Raw genomic sequence first — 15,269 nt, 5'->3', positions numbered from 1 at the left:
CCACTTGCTAGTTACCTATCTCCTGCTACTCCATGCCTGTCCACTTGCTAGTGACCTTGCTCCTGCTACTCCATGCCTGCCCACTTGCTAGTGACCTTGCTCCTGCTACTCCATGCCTGTCCACTTGCTAGTTACCTGTCTCCTGCTACTCCATGTCTGCCCCTTGCTAGTTACCTTTCTTTCAAGACTGCTCTTGCTCAGACAGCTACAGCCTCAAGTCTAGGCATTTTTCCTGTCTTTACTCAAATAATCACTTTTGAATCAAAGGCTCCATCAGCAATTTTATTATCTACCCACATATCTTTCTTCTTTTCCTCCTAACTTTTTTCCAGAATACAATATTTTTTTGTAATTGCATTGTCTTATATTATGATATGAGGTTGACAAAAGCCAAGATTTCTGTTTAAATTTTTATGTTCATCATCACAGGAAGCTATGTGTGTGGGATGAAGAAAACCATGTGACTACCAACACAGACAATGGAATGGATTTGAATACGTGTTCTTCTTCGTCTTGTTCCCTGTCATGTTGTACTTAGAACAGACACCAACTATAGGTTCCTTCTGCATGGTTGGGTCCGTACACCTATTCTCTTAGACAGTAAGTGTTTCCTCACTGTTATTCTCCACTTACTGTGATATTCCTATTTAGACCTTTTAGTTCTCTAGTACAATTTTTGTTGTTATTGCTTTGTTTATTTTTCTCTTACTTGAGACATACCTCACTATGGAACACTGGATGGCTTATAATGCTCTAGGTAGATTAGACTGGCTTCAAATACAAGACATCTCCCGTCTCTGTCTCAGGAGTGCTGGGACTAAAGGCATGCACTGCCATGCCCAGTTCTGATACTTGTTCAGATAATCTTCTGTTGCATTCTCTCTTGGAATAATTATTGTGGGTTTTTTTTTTCCCCCTCTTGGCTTGACCCTGTTAAGGTTAAAAATCTACCTGTTTTCATTAATTTTTTAAAAAATTAGGACAGAATTCTTTTTCACTCTGCAATTAGATCAATTCCTTCAAAGTCCTTACTTCTAAAGCCACAGTATTTTGTGGAAGTGCTAATAATGGTGGTAGCCATCATTATGTCTGTGGTGATTGATGACTGAAGACCCTGAGGATTCTACTGAAGTCAGAAGCACTGTCGTGTATGATCCTTACTGACTGCAGTCACTAACAGTGAAGGTAATATATAGCACTCCACTGATATGTCTCATATTTGTTTTTCAAAATACTCTTAAAACAATTTCAAGTTTACAATCTTTTATTATAGTAGATGATTTCACAAAGAATAGAGTATACAAAAATCAAAAAGGGATCCATTTTAATTTAAATTCCAGATTATAATCTCTAGTTATTTTTCTGAAAAAATCACTTAAGAAACTTGTACTGTACAATGATCATTATGTTGTCACGGCTAGATGGCTAACTAATAGACCAAGTCTTACAAATATGATACAAAAAAAACCAAAAACCTGTCCAGAAATGCAAACAACTTGGTACTTGATAAAAATGTTTTAAATGATTTTTCTTTTATTTCATGCCTACAGGTCTTTTACCCAAGCATATATGTTTGCATGCCACTTGGAAGCCTCATGTCCAAGGAGGCCATAAGAGTGCACTGGATCCCTTGCAACTGGAATTACAGATGGTTGTGACTGCCATGCAGGGCTGGGAATTAAACCTGGGTCCTCTGAAAGAGCAGCCATGCTCCTAACTTTTGAGCCATCTCTGCTAAAAATGAATACAGTGGCAATGTCTTTTAAAAGCACTAGGACTCCTTTTAAAATTCTTGCTCTATGTTTGGAGAGCTGGTTTGTAGCGAAGAGTGCTGGCTGCTCCTTCCAGGCCTGGGGGTCAGTTCCCAGCATCCACATCACACAGCTCACAATATGAAGGAACTCTAGTTCCATGTTATCCAACATCCTCTGCAGGCCTTCACAGTGACCTGAACACACATGGCATGTGTACACACTCATTCACTTAAAAAATAAAATCCCCTGCTGTCAGATATGATGACCAGTTATGCAACCATCCATAAGATAGGACCACCGTTTCTGTTCATTAATTTCTGTGTCACTGTAAAATGATCATTATCAGTAGGTATATTTAAAAGTTTCTTAAACAACTTGGTAATTATAGACTACTGTTTTCTACATGATCTGGACAATTATTTTTACCTTTCTCAAAATTCTAAAATTATGAAATAACATTGTTGGAGATTATAATATAGCAAAAGATCTTCTAAAACATGTTTTAGTGATACAAATTTAAGTTCACCACATGTCACCTCATATACTTCTTCTTTATAAATTTCAGTGTCTATGTGTGGGAAGCAAGTGAGACCACCATGATCCCTGTTTAACCTGAGCCTGAGCACTTGGACGATCCTGTACTGCCTGCCTGCTGAGTCACTGGACTATCACCATGCACACTGGCTGAACTCTGACCGGATCCAAGAGAGGGGGGAGGGATTAGGTCAGAGGACTGAAAACAGGATGTGAGAGGGGAGGGGGGAGGAGAATGCTGTGGGAAAAAGCTGTAAACAGTTCAGTTGGAGAAGCCAGTTGGAGAAAGCAGTTGAAGAAAGCAGTTGGAGTTGGAGCTGGGAGAGGGTTAGAAAAAGCTGTTTGCCAGAGGGAGAGGAAAAAGCTGTTTGGAGAGATAAAGAAGAAATCTGTTTGGAACCTTCCTTGGCATTTAAAAGAATATAAAAGAAACTGCACATCTTTATAGGACCAGCCCTATGAAGCTTATAGTTCAGCAGATGACAGTGAACAAAAGTGTGGTAAGAAGCATGCAGTATAATTCTCAGAAGAGTAACACTACTTGAAAGTAAACAGAAGAGCCCAAATGGAAGCTCAAGAAGCCTGAAAACTGTAGATGTGTGGCTCCACCCTTTTCCAGAGGTTTACTTTAAAAGTTAACTTTTAAAATTTCCTAGAATATATATTAAAATACGTAAATGTGAAATGTATTTCTCTCAGCCTATTTGTCCTTGACAGAAGGGCCAACTATATCAGGACATTATATAGAAGCTGCACAGATGAAAACTTATATAAAAATTTTCCCATTTAGTTCTCCAGACTAAGCCAATCTAAATTTAAGATAGCAAGTTTGTATTTTTTAATAGAATTTAATTTTCAGACCAGATTTAGGTTCACAGAAAACTGAATGTTGAGTACAGCAAGTTCCTGCATGCCCTCGGCCCACATATGTGTACAGTCACCCACACAACCCCCTGCACCAGAGTGGTATATTTGTTACAACAGATGAACCTATACCAACCCACCATTATCACAGAGTCTAGTCTATGCTGGGTTCACTCTTGCTGTTGGACAGTCTATGGTTTTCTTAAGTGTGTAATGGCATATATCTGAAATTACAGAATCATACAGAATAGTTTCACTCTCCTCTTAAAATCCTAGGAATCACACATTTCTCTTTGACTTCCCCAAATGCCACAGGGTTGGGATATGAGCCTTTTCAGATTGTTTTCTTTTCACTTAGTAATAAACATTTTCTTTCCATGTGGCTTAATCTTTTTTACTGCTAAATACTATTCCACTGTCTGATGTGTATCTATTCATCTACTGAAGTACATCTTACTTGCTACTAGGTTTTGACAGTGATAAGCAATTACCAACATCTAGCTACAGTTTTCTCTGCATAAAGGTTTGTAATAAATTGGAAGAGATTTTAAGGATTACCACTGCTAGGTTATATGGTCAATAATGTATTTTGTAAAGATTTTATAACTATTGTAAACAAATACTTTTTGTGTAGTGTTTGTGATTTCCAAAGTGTTCTGCTGCACCAATAATTGGTTCTTAAATACTAAACACATATAGGTGTGCTGTAAAAAGTTTAAGACAAATAGAAATATAACAATAGTATTCTTGTGAAAGGGTGAACATTTCCAAAGATGAGTCATGATAGTAATCTTACAAAGCTCATGGCCTTCTGAGTGAGGAATTAAGAAATTAATGTTCCTGCCCAAAGTAGCATTTTGCAACCAGTTAAACAGACTATTTCTACACTTTTATCTTAGAAACCGCCTTACTCTTGATCAGGGTTGGCATTTCTGCCATAGTTTTACCTGGTATGCATTCCAGTGTAGTGCAAAGGCAATACATTACTAAACATAAACAGCTTCTCAAGGATAAAGACTATCCCTTCCTTCTTACCTGGGACCAGCTTTATGAAAGTGTATGGGTAACAAAGCTGGACTCTAGGGTACTCCAAGATAAGATGTCTTAGTGGGAACACTGACACCAGTTGCCTAGCTGTAAGTAAGAAGATGCACAGATATAAAAAGGCAACCAACCATATGCCTGTTTGCCTAGGAAATATGTATTTATACTGGTTGTCTCTCTTTAGTTATTAATAGTACCCTCTCTCCATCTAAAGCCTATGAGAGTTACATAGTCACCCCGACTGTAAGAAAACCAAAACTCCCCTGGGGATTTCTTCCTCTCCGGTAGGACAAATAAGAAATGGAGTTACCAGGCAGAAGATCAGCTTACTAACTACTAAGGCAGTACACAAATGTTCCGTGGAGAGATTAAGACAGAAGTAAGGCAGACAAAAATGGGTACTAGCTCTTCCGAGTTCAGGTTGATTTGTCTGTTTCTTCCCTCATTCAGTAACTTGTATTTGTTATGTTGCCAATAATGCTATGGAAGCTGAGGATTAGCATAAACAGAAACAGAAAATCCTACCTCTAGGGAACTGCCAGGCTAGTAAGCAAAACAGATTCTGAACTGCACCTGCACTCATATGCACACACTCACATAAACAATTAAAAATAAATCTTTAAAGACATAAACTTAAATAAAATACTTTAACAACAAAAATCAGTCTGTAGGTAACTACTCCGAGGAAAGTTATAAAAGTAAAATGAGACTGATGCCTGAGGAAAGGTATTCCCTAGCTGGGGGCAGGGAGGGAGCAGAGCAAGAAGCCTGTCCTCAACCAAACGCCAACAGGATTTGCTGTCATCCTGGAAGTGGAGCAAAAGAAAAAAGGCAATCCCACAGGTTTTGTTTTTAGATTCTCAGCATACATAAGAACAGGAAGTAGGCTAAAAGCTCTCTCAAGGCTGACATGTAGCTCAGTGATAGGGCATGCGTATTAGCACGGGCAAGAACATGTACTGTCTTTCCATCAAAGACCTCAACAATGATAAGAAAATGAACAAACCAAAAATTTCAAGTTAAATGAAAACAAAGTCAATCATAATGATGAAAAAAGGTAAAATTATCTTTTGTGCTTAACTTAAGTGGAAACACTGGATAAACAGGAAACTATGGATACAAGGCCGACTATACAGGATTAGCTTTGAGCTAAAGGCAGACATCTTGATGATGATGACTGATGGTGATGGCTCAAGACTGGCTGGATAAGATTACATGAAAACAGACACACATAGATACACACACACACACACACACACACACACACACACACACACACACACAAGAATACAAGACTGTACCCTACTTAGCAGTAAGAAAAAGGAAAACACTCCAAAGGAAAGTGAAGCTAGTAAAATGTTAGATCAGCATCCAAGAGTCAGAGGTGAAAAAAACTTCAGTAGTAATCAACTGTGCTAAAATCATCTGTATAGCAGGCCACATGAAGAGAAACAACTGGCCAGTGGATTTGATAATGTACAAGGAGGTGTTTTTAGCTGTTTATGTTAGGAGAGGTGTTTCAGCTCATGGAAATGACCTAATATACAGAAAAAGGAAAATGACAGTGAAGAAGAAAAAGGAGTCTGATGCAGCCTTGAATAACTGAGTGGGAGAGAAAGGTGAGCTTTAGGAACAGTTTGCTTACTGCAGCAGGCCAGGGCACAGAGGAAGACTATCAACTTAGAATGGTGCTCCCTAGAAATGGACAGTTCCCAGTGCTGGTGGAGAAGGCAAAGCTGCAGTTAGGACAAATGGTTCCAACAGAGTGGTGGGAAGTGGGAGAGAGCTGAGATTATGAAAAGGTTTGAGCAAGGTAATGAGGGATGGATGAGTGGCAAAGGACAGTAAAAACAAAACAAAACAAACAAACAAAAAAACCAAAAAACCACTGGTCCCTGGATCTTAAGAGGATTAAAATGCATTGTAGTGGAAGGCCTGAACAAGTGAGCTAAGAAGAAAAAGGCTAGCCATGTGAAATGCCTACATCAGAGGTTGAAGTGATAGGCCAAGTGGTGTTGAAAAGTCTTCAACACAATCATTTGAGTAGATTGTTCAAGTGAGAGAAAACCCACGATCTCTATGGAAAAGGATAACAAAAATAGAAAAGTCAAGATTTTAGGTAGATTATATAAGGATACTGAAATTAACTAAGAATGATTATACAAATATCGGGCAGGGAAAAGACGTCAAGTCAGTACTAAAATACTCTGCAAGTCCCAGTGATTAAAAGAGATGCAGATGCCCAGGAAGGGAGAAAAAGGAAATAGACTGATGATGCCTGGGTCTTCCTGGTGGAAGGTTTTAAAAGATGAATGACTTGAGATTACAATATACAAGTTTTTGCTTTGTTTTACTTTGTTTTTCAAGACAGGGTTTCTCTATGTAGCCTTGGCAGACCTGAAACTCACTCTGTAGACTACGCTGGCCTCAAACTCAGAGATCTGTCTGCCTCAGCCTCATGAGAGCTGGGCTTAAAGATGAGCCACCACTGGCCTGTCCCCAAAAGCAGTTTTGTTTTTTTTTGTTTTTTGTTTTTAAATCATGAACAAAGAAGGAAGATGAAGTATAGTCATCCACAAACTAGTAATGACATCAACTGCATCTCTTGGTTGCCATGGTGACTACTTACAGGAACAGGAGGAATGATGTTGTGAGGAATCAAAGAAAAGGAATGTTTGACACTGCTTATAAAATTTTTAAGTGTTTGTGTGTGTGTGTGTACACATAAACTACTTAAAACAAAGACTATTGGCAGTATGAAGTCTCTGGAGAAAAAAAAATCATAGCAAGGTAAACCAATTCATGACAAATATATCTTAATAATAATTAAAAAGTTCCCTTTCTCAATTCACAGTGTAAACCTCTGAGGCAAAACCAAATGAATGGAGATAGAATGTAACAACATTTTTATCACTATTGGTAATGGGAAGAGGAATGAGGAAATCAGGAGAACAGGAGATTTGTGTGGCCCAAGGATAATATGAAGCAAGAAAAGAAAAGGCAAGACACTTTGAAGAACCACAGATATTTTGATGTAATGACTGTGTGTGGTATATCAAGAGTAACATTCCAGGAAATTGAAACAGACATTAATTCCACAAACACTTATCGAGAGCCCAAGCACTTGGTATCTTGTAGATCTTTATAATTATTTGGTTTCCTTCGCATTCAGAATAGGACTTCCTAAATGTTCCAGATAGTCCATGGAATTTGGCACATAATCTTAGTTTTGAACATAAATACTTCTAATAGACAAGTACTTAAACTGAATCTGTAAGTAAAATTTCTTTTCACTTGTAGCACAATGTGTTTGGTAATCAGAGTAGTAATTTGAGATAAATATTGAAATTTTATTTAGTAAAAACTCCCAATTTGGTAAAGTATATTTTAACCAAGTTAAAGGAAATTTAGATTAAAAGTTAAATCTTCCTATGAAATATTTTAAAAGTTCATTTCAGATAACATCAAAACAGGAGATCCTGCTATTTACAAATCACAGTACAAACTATATCCATAGTAAGTATACAGGATATGCTCAACAAATTATGACATTTCATTCATCTACTTTGCTCCCTACAACAACATACAAATTCCTCTGGTGCTACAAAACAAAACTGTCAAGCCTGAGTTACTATAAAAATGCACTCCTGTGTTAAATAAGGTATGATCTTATCATATAAAGCAAAAAGTTATAACTTGAACATATAAATTATACAACTCATCAGTTAGAAAAGTATATGAAAGGAAAGTGAAATGTGATTCCTCTAGGAAAAACAGAAGTGAAAACCTCTGGCCTAGGAGTTTCTACTTCCAGAGTCAAAACACTAAGGTGATGAAAAGGCCAAGAGAAGTATCAGTTAAGAAGTTTGCAAGAGAAACTATCTCTTTCTTCAGCATATAGACACTACAGGGGCCAACTTTGGGGGAGAAGAATAATCGTCAATGGTGTAATAGGGGTTACAATTTTAGTGTACAGGTTCCTGTATTCTAATCCTGTATTCTAACCTGCTTTCAATAGTTTTATGTGTGAACTATTGGCCTTTTCATATATGTTCTTTAAGATGAACATCAAATATATCAATATGTATATGCATGTATACAGTAGTTTATTTATAAAACCATAAAGACTAGGGTATCTTTTTATTGGTATGAAAATATTATTTAATATTTATCTGTAACAACTAGTAGCACTAACCTTTAATCTTTTCATCCTTTTATGATCAGAAGCAGGAAAAAAAAAAATGCTCTGAGCAGTCACTTTTCAATTTAAGAGTCAGTCATTGCCTTTCAGTAAGTTCTGGATGGAAGGAACCCTGGTGACTATATATGTAATTTCACCTTAAGCATATAAGAAATAGGTAGAATTTTTGACTTCAGAAGTTGATATTTTACTACCACAAAACATTGTGAGAAAACTCTAGTAACCAAAACAAATAACCAGGTTGGCAGTTATATTTATATTTACTGTGCTGCTTCTAATGAGTGAAGAAATAATTTTTAAAGGAAATTTATTTTTTAAAGGCCCAAAAGATCATATATGCATCTATATACATATTAAGAATTACTGACGTTAAAGGAAAAACCATTCTCAGTTTGTTCTTAGACTATTTTTTACCCTTTTATTTTCACTAGTTGATTATTTGCTGCTAAAATATATATTAAAATATTAATACTTCCTTTTGTCTTCTTTTATACCAAACCACAAACATTCATTCAACTGTTTATTTTTGTCTCCTACATTCAATATTCATTTCCCCTTAAACAAAGAATTTTATGGGACTTTTTTTTAAAAATTGGGACTTTTTTGCTAGCATCTTTAAAATTTAAATGTGTTAAAAATATTCCATGACTATGCAATTATACAAGTTTACTAATTCCAGATCATTCTTAGACAATATATATTTGTAAAATGGATAGTCATTGATATCTTGAATAAATTTAATATAACTAAGATAAATATATATTGTATTAGCTAACTGTATTACATTTAATCTATTCTCAAAACATTAAAAATGAAAATATTTAAGCTACCTTTTGTTTCTTACTATGCCTCCCCAAGATTATCTACTAGCATACAAAAACTAAATAGGTAATTTTCTTTTGCTCAAACATCATTCTTCATAACATTTAACACCATCTAAAAATAAGATGAGCATTAACTTGTATTTTAACTCACATGTTAATGACTTTACATTTTTAGAGAAGTCATTTAGTAGAATCTGAGACTGTTTTGTTTAGTATTACATAACATAAGGGAAAATGTTTTTCATTTCCCCTTCTGTGGTAAAGACCTGCATAGATGGACTAAAAACATAAAATTTCCGTGCCAAGATAACAACACAGTAGATTCATTTTTAATAATAAATCTGCACTAAGACATCGTAGCAAAGCAAATATGAACATAAATATACTGAAAATAATTTCAACAAGTGGCCTGTTACCTGGGTGGAGCTGGTGGCTACCGAGATGCAGTCAATAAAGCTGTGTCTTCGAGTGAAGAATGCAACTATCTGCTGCCAGCGTGAAGGCTCTGGCTCAGCTTGCAGTTCATCTGACGAGCCCTTTTTTGCCCAGTGTTTCTGCTTAGGGCCTACTGAGCCATGGCTAGAGCTAGCATTGCCTCCTCGACTGGCGCGAGAGTACAGAAGTGTGTTGTTTCCGAAAATGTAATTCATCTCTGCAGCCCTGCAGGTGGCTGCCAAGCAGTCTTACTTCTCTACCAGCTGCTGAGTGGTGAATGATCGGTGAAAACTGCAGCTACAATTACAGCAGCATCACTTGTAGATCAGGGAAATAAAAACCTTGAGAAATGATGCTCATTTTCTCTGCAGTTTCTTCCTATGACCGAGCCTGTATCTTCCTTCTGTACCTGTTAGCTGTATGGTGGCTGAGTTTATTTTTGCAGACAGAAAAAGACGACATAAGGTGGATTTCTTTCTCGTGATTATTTTTTCACCAGCGTCTGCAGGAACCAAAAGCTGTTCTTTTGTTAGCTGATAACTAGACCCGGACTGAAATCCAGGAAGTGAGGTCGATTAGCAGGTAAAGAGGATGTTATAAACACTGGGCTACCAAGACCCTTTGGGGATGACTGATTTAACGCATTGGGTGGAGAAAGCCCGGGTTACTAAGTTTCAATCAGCGTAGAGTAAAATCCAATGGCATCTTCACTGCTTACATAAATTATAAATATGAACTGAATTTTAAATATAAGGCTTCTTTCTGCTAACAGCTTTGATTTCATTAAAAGAATATGTGCTATTCATAAATTTTGACATTGCAATGAATCTTACATTATTTAGTATTCATTTTCAAATTGTTTGAAGATACCATGTGTTTAATTCTGAAGATCTAATGTTAGGGAAATATGTTTATAATATAGCAAAATCATTTTACATAGTGTATTAATTTCTAATGTTTTAACTACAGAGTCTAGAACAGATTAATCAGTAAAATACATAAATAGCCACTGGAACTTTTATGATAAAAAGAACTGTTAAGGAGTAATCTGCACTGTCTTCTAGCATATAATAATCATTAAAGTTACAAGATTGTGAGTTTATAATGTGCAAAAGAACACCAGTAATTCCTTTCATTATGAAACACTGTATAAATGCTACTCTGGCTCATGAAGTAATGCTGCTTGATTTCTAAATTAATAAGCATTTAAAAAAAAAAAACAATGATCTTTTTCCTGTGTTTTTTCATTATAGTAGTTAACCTCAGAATTGCCTGGTGTTTACTATAAAATCTCTAAAGGTCCCAGTGTATGTGTATGTGTATGTGTATGTGTATGTGTATGTGTATGTGTATGTGTATGTGTATGTGTATGTGTATGTGTATGTATATGTGTATAAGCCAAACATCTGCAAGTGACCAGAGAGGCCAGAAGAGGGCATCAGATTATCAGGTCCCTTGGAGCTGGAGTTACAGGTGTTTGGTAACTGTTTGTTATGGGTGCTTGAACTAACTCAACTCAGGTCCTCTGGAGGAATTAACATGTTCCTAACCACTAAGACATCTCTCTAGCTCCCGGAATGCTAGTTTAAAAGCTCCCTAAGTAACTCTTAACATCCTCAAATTTAAGAAGCAGCTTCTCAAGTATAAGCCATGCTGTGTTGTATTGGTGTATGTTACAATATATGTCCATTGAGAAAGAATACATAAACAAAAGTGCTACTTGATAATAACCGAATCAATGTTTAGTCCTGTATGAATACAACACACACTCCAGGCCCAATCACAAGTATTTTTCAGATGTGGACAAAATCTTTCTTATGTCTATACTTCTAAGCAGGAATTAAATGTAACCTACTGGACATAGTATTACAAGCCACACCCTTGGGTCCACTGCAAATCTGGCTCAAGAAGAAAAGATGTCCATAGTATCTCATTGAAACCTTATCTAAGACAGTCCCCAAAGAGCAGAGAACCACATGGGATTCTCAGGGATAAGATGCCTTCCCAGAGACTAGAGTTTGGTGTTTATTTTCAAGGACTAGGAAACCAGCATGCAAACTGTGGTTCTATTCTACTAATGTTCAGTAAAGGAATATATGAAAACATTAAAAGTTGATACATATCTAAGAATCCTCTTTGAAGGAAAGAATAAGACCTCCTGAAAAACAAAATGTTATTATGGTTCAGGTATGTAATAAAGAACTCATTAATACAGTTCATATAGATAGTACAGTCATTAGTTTGATTCCAAAATGTGTCCTGATCCATATATTCTGACAAAAAAAAATCAAATAAAACATAACACTCTAGTTTTGATACAAGGACACTGAATACAAATACTAAATGCAAACCTCCTTCCTCAAATTGCAAACAGTATCAATACAGACACAAGAATAATCCTTCAGTGTACACAAACTCATCCTAGAAATTCAAAGAGTTTAGGTACAATTCAAAGTTGAGAGATCACTCCATTCCAAGTTTCTCCAAAGCACAACTAAATATGCTATATGCCTATTCAATCTATTTATTACACAACTTCCAATTTCTCAAAAAGCTGCTCTATACAAACAAATATCTTGTTACCCAAAGAACAAAAATCTATGATCCATATAGGTCATCGACTGTACAACAGTACACGCACACAAAACAATGTGCTTATCAAAATCATAATTGGGTCAAGGGATATATTTTTGCTTTACAGTGCCTTACTTATTCCACAACAGAACTGAAAGATTAACCCCACTAAAACAAAATTTAAGTTCATTATAGAAAAACCTGGAAAGCTTGTTTGAAATAGTGAATAAAAGTAGTATGTCACCTAAAGCAACCAACAAAAATAATTGCTCTTAACCTCTTAGGATACCCAGAAATTAACATTTTATACAGTTTAACTTTTCCTTTAAATGTATCTATTCATATGTTTGTGTGATTCTGTGTCTGCCATGTGTGCTAGTGCCTATGGAGGCCAGAAGAGAGAGCTTTGGGTCCCCTCAAGCTGGAGTTAGGAGGTGGTTGTGTGTCATCTAATGTGGACACTGCAAACTCAAGTTCTCTGGAAAAGTACCAAGTGCTCCTAACTACTGAGCAATCTTTCCACTAGCATTCCACACTAGAATTCCAACCTCAACAGCTGGAGAAAGCTTAATTAAGTAAAGCAAAGTCCACACACATATACATATGATGGCTATTCTTTTTTTTTAAGTTCTTCGAGACAGGGTTTCTCTGTGTATCCCTGGCTGTCCTTGTGATGGCTATTCTTGGTTGTCAACTTAACTGTATCTGAGATTAATTAAAGCCCAAACTTCTAGGCACAAGTGTGAGAATTTTTTTTTTTGACTAAATCATTTGAAGTAGGAAGACCCATCTTATATGATGGCAGCCTATATAAAAAACATGGAAGAAGTAAGGTTTTAATCTTTGTCTGCTTGCTCTCACTTCTAACTGGCAAGTACATTCCTTCACTCTTAGGGCCTACTTCTTCAGGATTCTGATATGTGCTTAAGACAAGCTGAGCTATTGAGCCTTATGGACTGAGCGACTATGGGATTCTTGGACTTTTTGTCAGGAGTCAGCCATTGTTAGAATAGCTGGACCAAAGCTTTGTAAGATTATCTATCTATCTAATGTAAGACTTATATATAAGATATATAATGTCATATAATAAATATGAACATATTCATTCTAGCAGTTCTGTTTCTCTAGAGAACTTAGACCAATACAATATGCATGCATGTGCATGTATGTGCATGGACACACATATTGAATTAGTGTATCACTCGGTAGCCCTAGCTGAACTGGAACTCCAGGAAGACCTTGAACTCCTAAGAACTGCCTTCCTCCGCCCCCAGAATTAAAATGCTAGGGTTAAAGGTGTGCACGATACCCAGCAAAGTAGATATTTAATGGTCATTATGCAAAACTTGAATATCATAAGCTTAGGAGTGTAATATGTATTTTATAATACAGAAAACTTAAACAGAAGTAAAGATAGTCTAAAAATTATACAGAATAGGTCCTTGATTATTTAATTTACAAACATATTTCTAAACTTACAAATAAACCCAGAAGTCTTTAGGTATAATTACAATACACATATTTAGTAATCTTACTGAACAAAAAATGCTATTTATTTAGAAAAATGAAATCTCTCTCTCTCTCTCTCTCTCTCTCTCTCTCTCTCTCTCTCTCTGTCTCTCTCTGTCTCTCTCTGTCTCTCCTCTCTCATGTAAGTAAATTCATTCTGTATGGGCACCATCTAGTGGCCAAATTGTATACAAATTATACGGCCTTAGTTTTAGGCCATCCCAACCACAAATCAAAACGTAAAAAAATTCTTGGTCTGGAGGGATGGCTCAGTGGTCAAGAGCATGTACTATTCCTTCAAAGAATCCAAGTAAGAGTCCCAGAGATCCCATCTGGTAGTTTACGACTGCCCATAACTCCAGCTCCTGGAGATCCTCTGGCTATTTTCTGACTATTTTCCTTAGGTCTTAACTCACTGTTTTTAAGAGTCCTGATAATATTGTTAATCCCTGAACTTATCCACTATGTCCTTTTTATTCTCATTGGGATTATTTCTTAGCATTCTATTACTAAGTTCTTTATCGAGACTTTCCCCAACACCACTAGCCAGAAAGTATCCTTTCCAGTTTACCTTCAATCAGAGAAGCTTCTCTCTGCAATGATCAGTGGTGAATACAGAGTCCTGGCTGCTTACAGTGCAGAAAGCAAGGCAGACTTGTGTGGTGGGCCCTCAACAGAATGTCTATTTTTCATTTTATTTTATTATTGCTTTTTCATTGTGTGCATGTGTGTCATGGTGCATATGTGGAGGTCAGAGGACAACTTACAGAAGTTGGTTCTCTCCACCACATTGGTCCCAGGTATCAAACTTGGGCATCAGGCATGGAAACAGCACCTTTATCCACTGAATCATCTTGGTGGCTCTAAAGAAGGTACTTATAACCCCCATCCAAGGTTCAGGGAACACTAAAGAAGAGGGCATGGAAAGAATGTAAGGGCTGGAAGATAGGGAAAAGGGTTGTAAAAATGTTATCTCCTGGACACGGCCCAGCTATTGCAAAGAGGAACTCACAGAAGCTATGGTTATCTGCACTGGGCCTGAACAAGAGTGGACTTGTCAATTTTCAGCCAAAGATGGAGGAGGGAATCATCAGGGCCCTACCCCTCCCCGATGAACTAATTAATTAGCTCCTGATAAATTAGGTGACTGAAATCACTGTCTTCACTTGTGTATCTACTGGTAATCCTGCTAGGTTCCACTGAGTAATTCTAAACCCTTGATAGGTCACAAAAACAAAATAAAAAGATACAAACATGGGAAAGGGACTTAGAGGAGAAAGATGCCAACAGGGGTTGGAGAAAAAGAGTAATCAGAATGCACTATATACCTGTATGATACTGTGTGATGGTTTTTTTTTAATTTTTTTATTATTATTTTCTTTATTTACATTTCAAATGCTATCCCGAAAGTTCCCTATACCCCACCCCCNCCCCTGCTCCCCTACCCACCTACTCCCACTACTTGGCCCAGGCGTTCCCTTGTGCTGGGTCATATAAAGTTTGCAAGACCAAGGGGCCTCTCTTTCCAGT

The 15,269-nt window shown here is 36.7% G+C and overlaps 1 protein-coding gene across 22 annotated transcripts in view; it reads right to left on the bottom strand.

The window, feature by feature from the left end:
• Dlg1 (discs large MAGUK scaffold protein 1) overlaps window positions 1-15,269 on the bottom strand; it is a 202,381-nt gene that overhangs the window by 99,582 nt on the left and 87,530 nt on the right. For 2 of the 22 annotated variants that reach the window (XM_021209527.2, XM_029544626.1), the window contains exon 1: window positions 9,638-10,447. The exons of 16 other annotated variants lie outside the window; for them this stretch is intronic. In XM_021209527.2, coding sequence (XP_021065186.1) covers window positions 9,638-9,871 — 234 coding nt within the window. In that variant the 5' untranslated portion in view covers window positions 9,872-10,447. Of the gene's footprint in view, window positions 1-9,637; window positions 10,449-15,269 lie in introns of those variants that run through there. 4 more of the 22 variants (XM_029544627.1, XM_021209528.2, XM_029544624.1 and 1 more) reach the window with 3 other exon arrangements.

The sequence above is a fragment of the Mus pahari genome, chromosome 12 (genome assembly GCF_900095145.1).
Source record: "Mus pahari chromosome 12, PAHARI_EIJ_v1.1, whole genome shotgun sequence".
In the NCBI taxonomy this organism is placed as follows: domain Eukaryota; kingdom Metazoa; phylum Chordata; class Mammalia; order Rodentia; family Muridae; genus Mus; species Mus pahari.
Note: the sequence above shows the minus strand (reverse complement) of the source record. Positions and strands in the feature narration are given on the sequence as shown.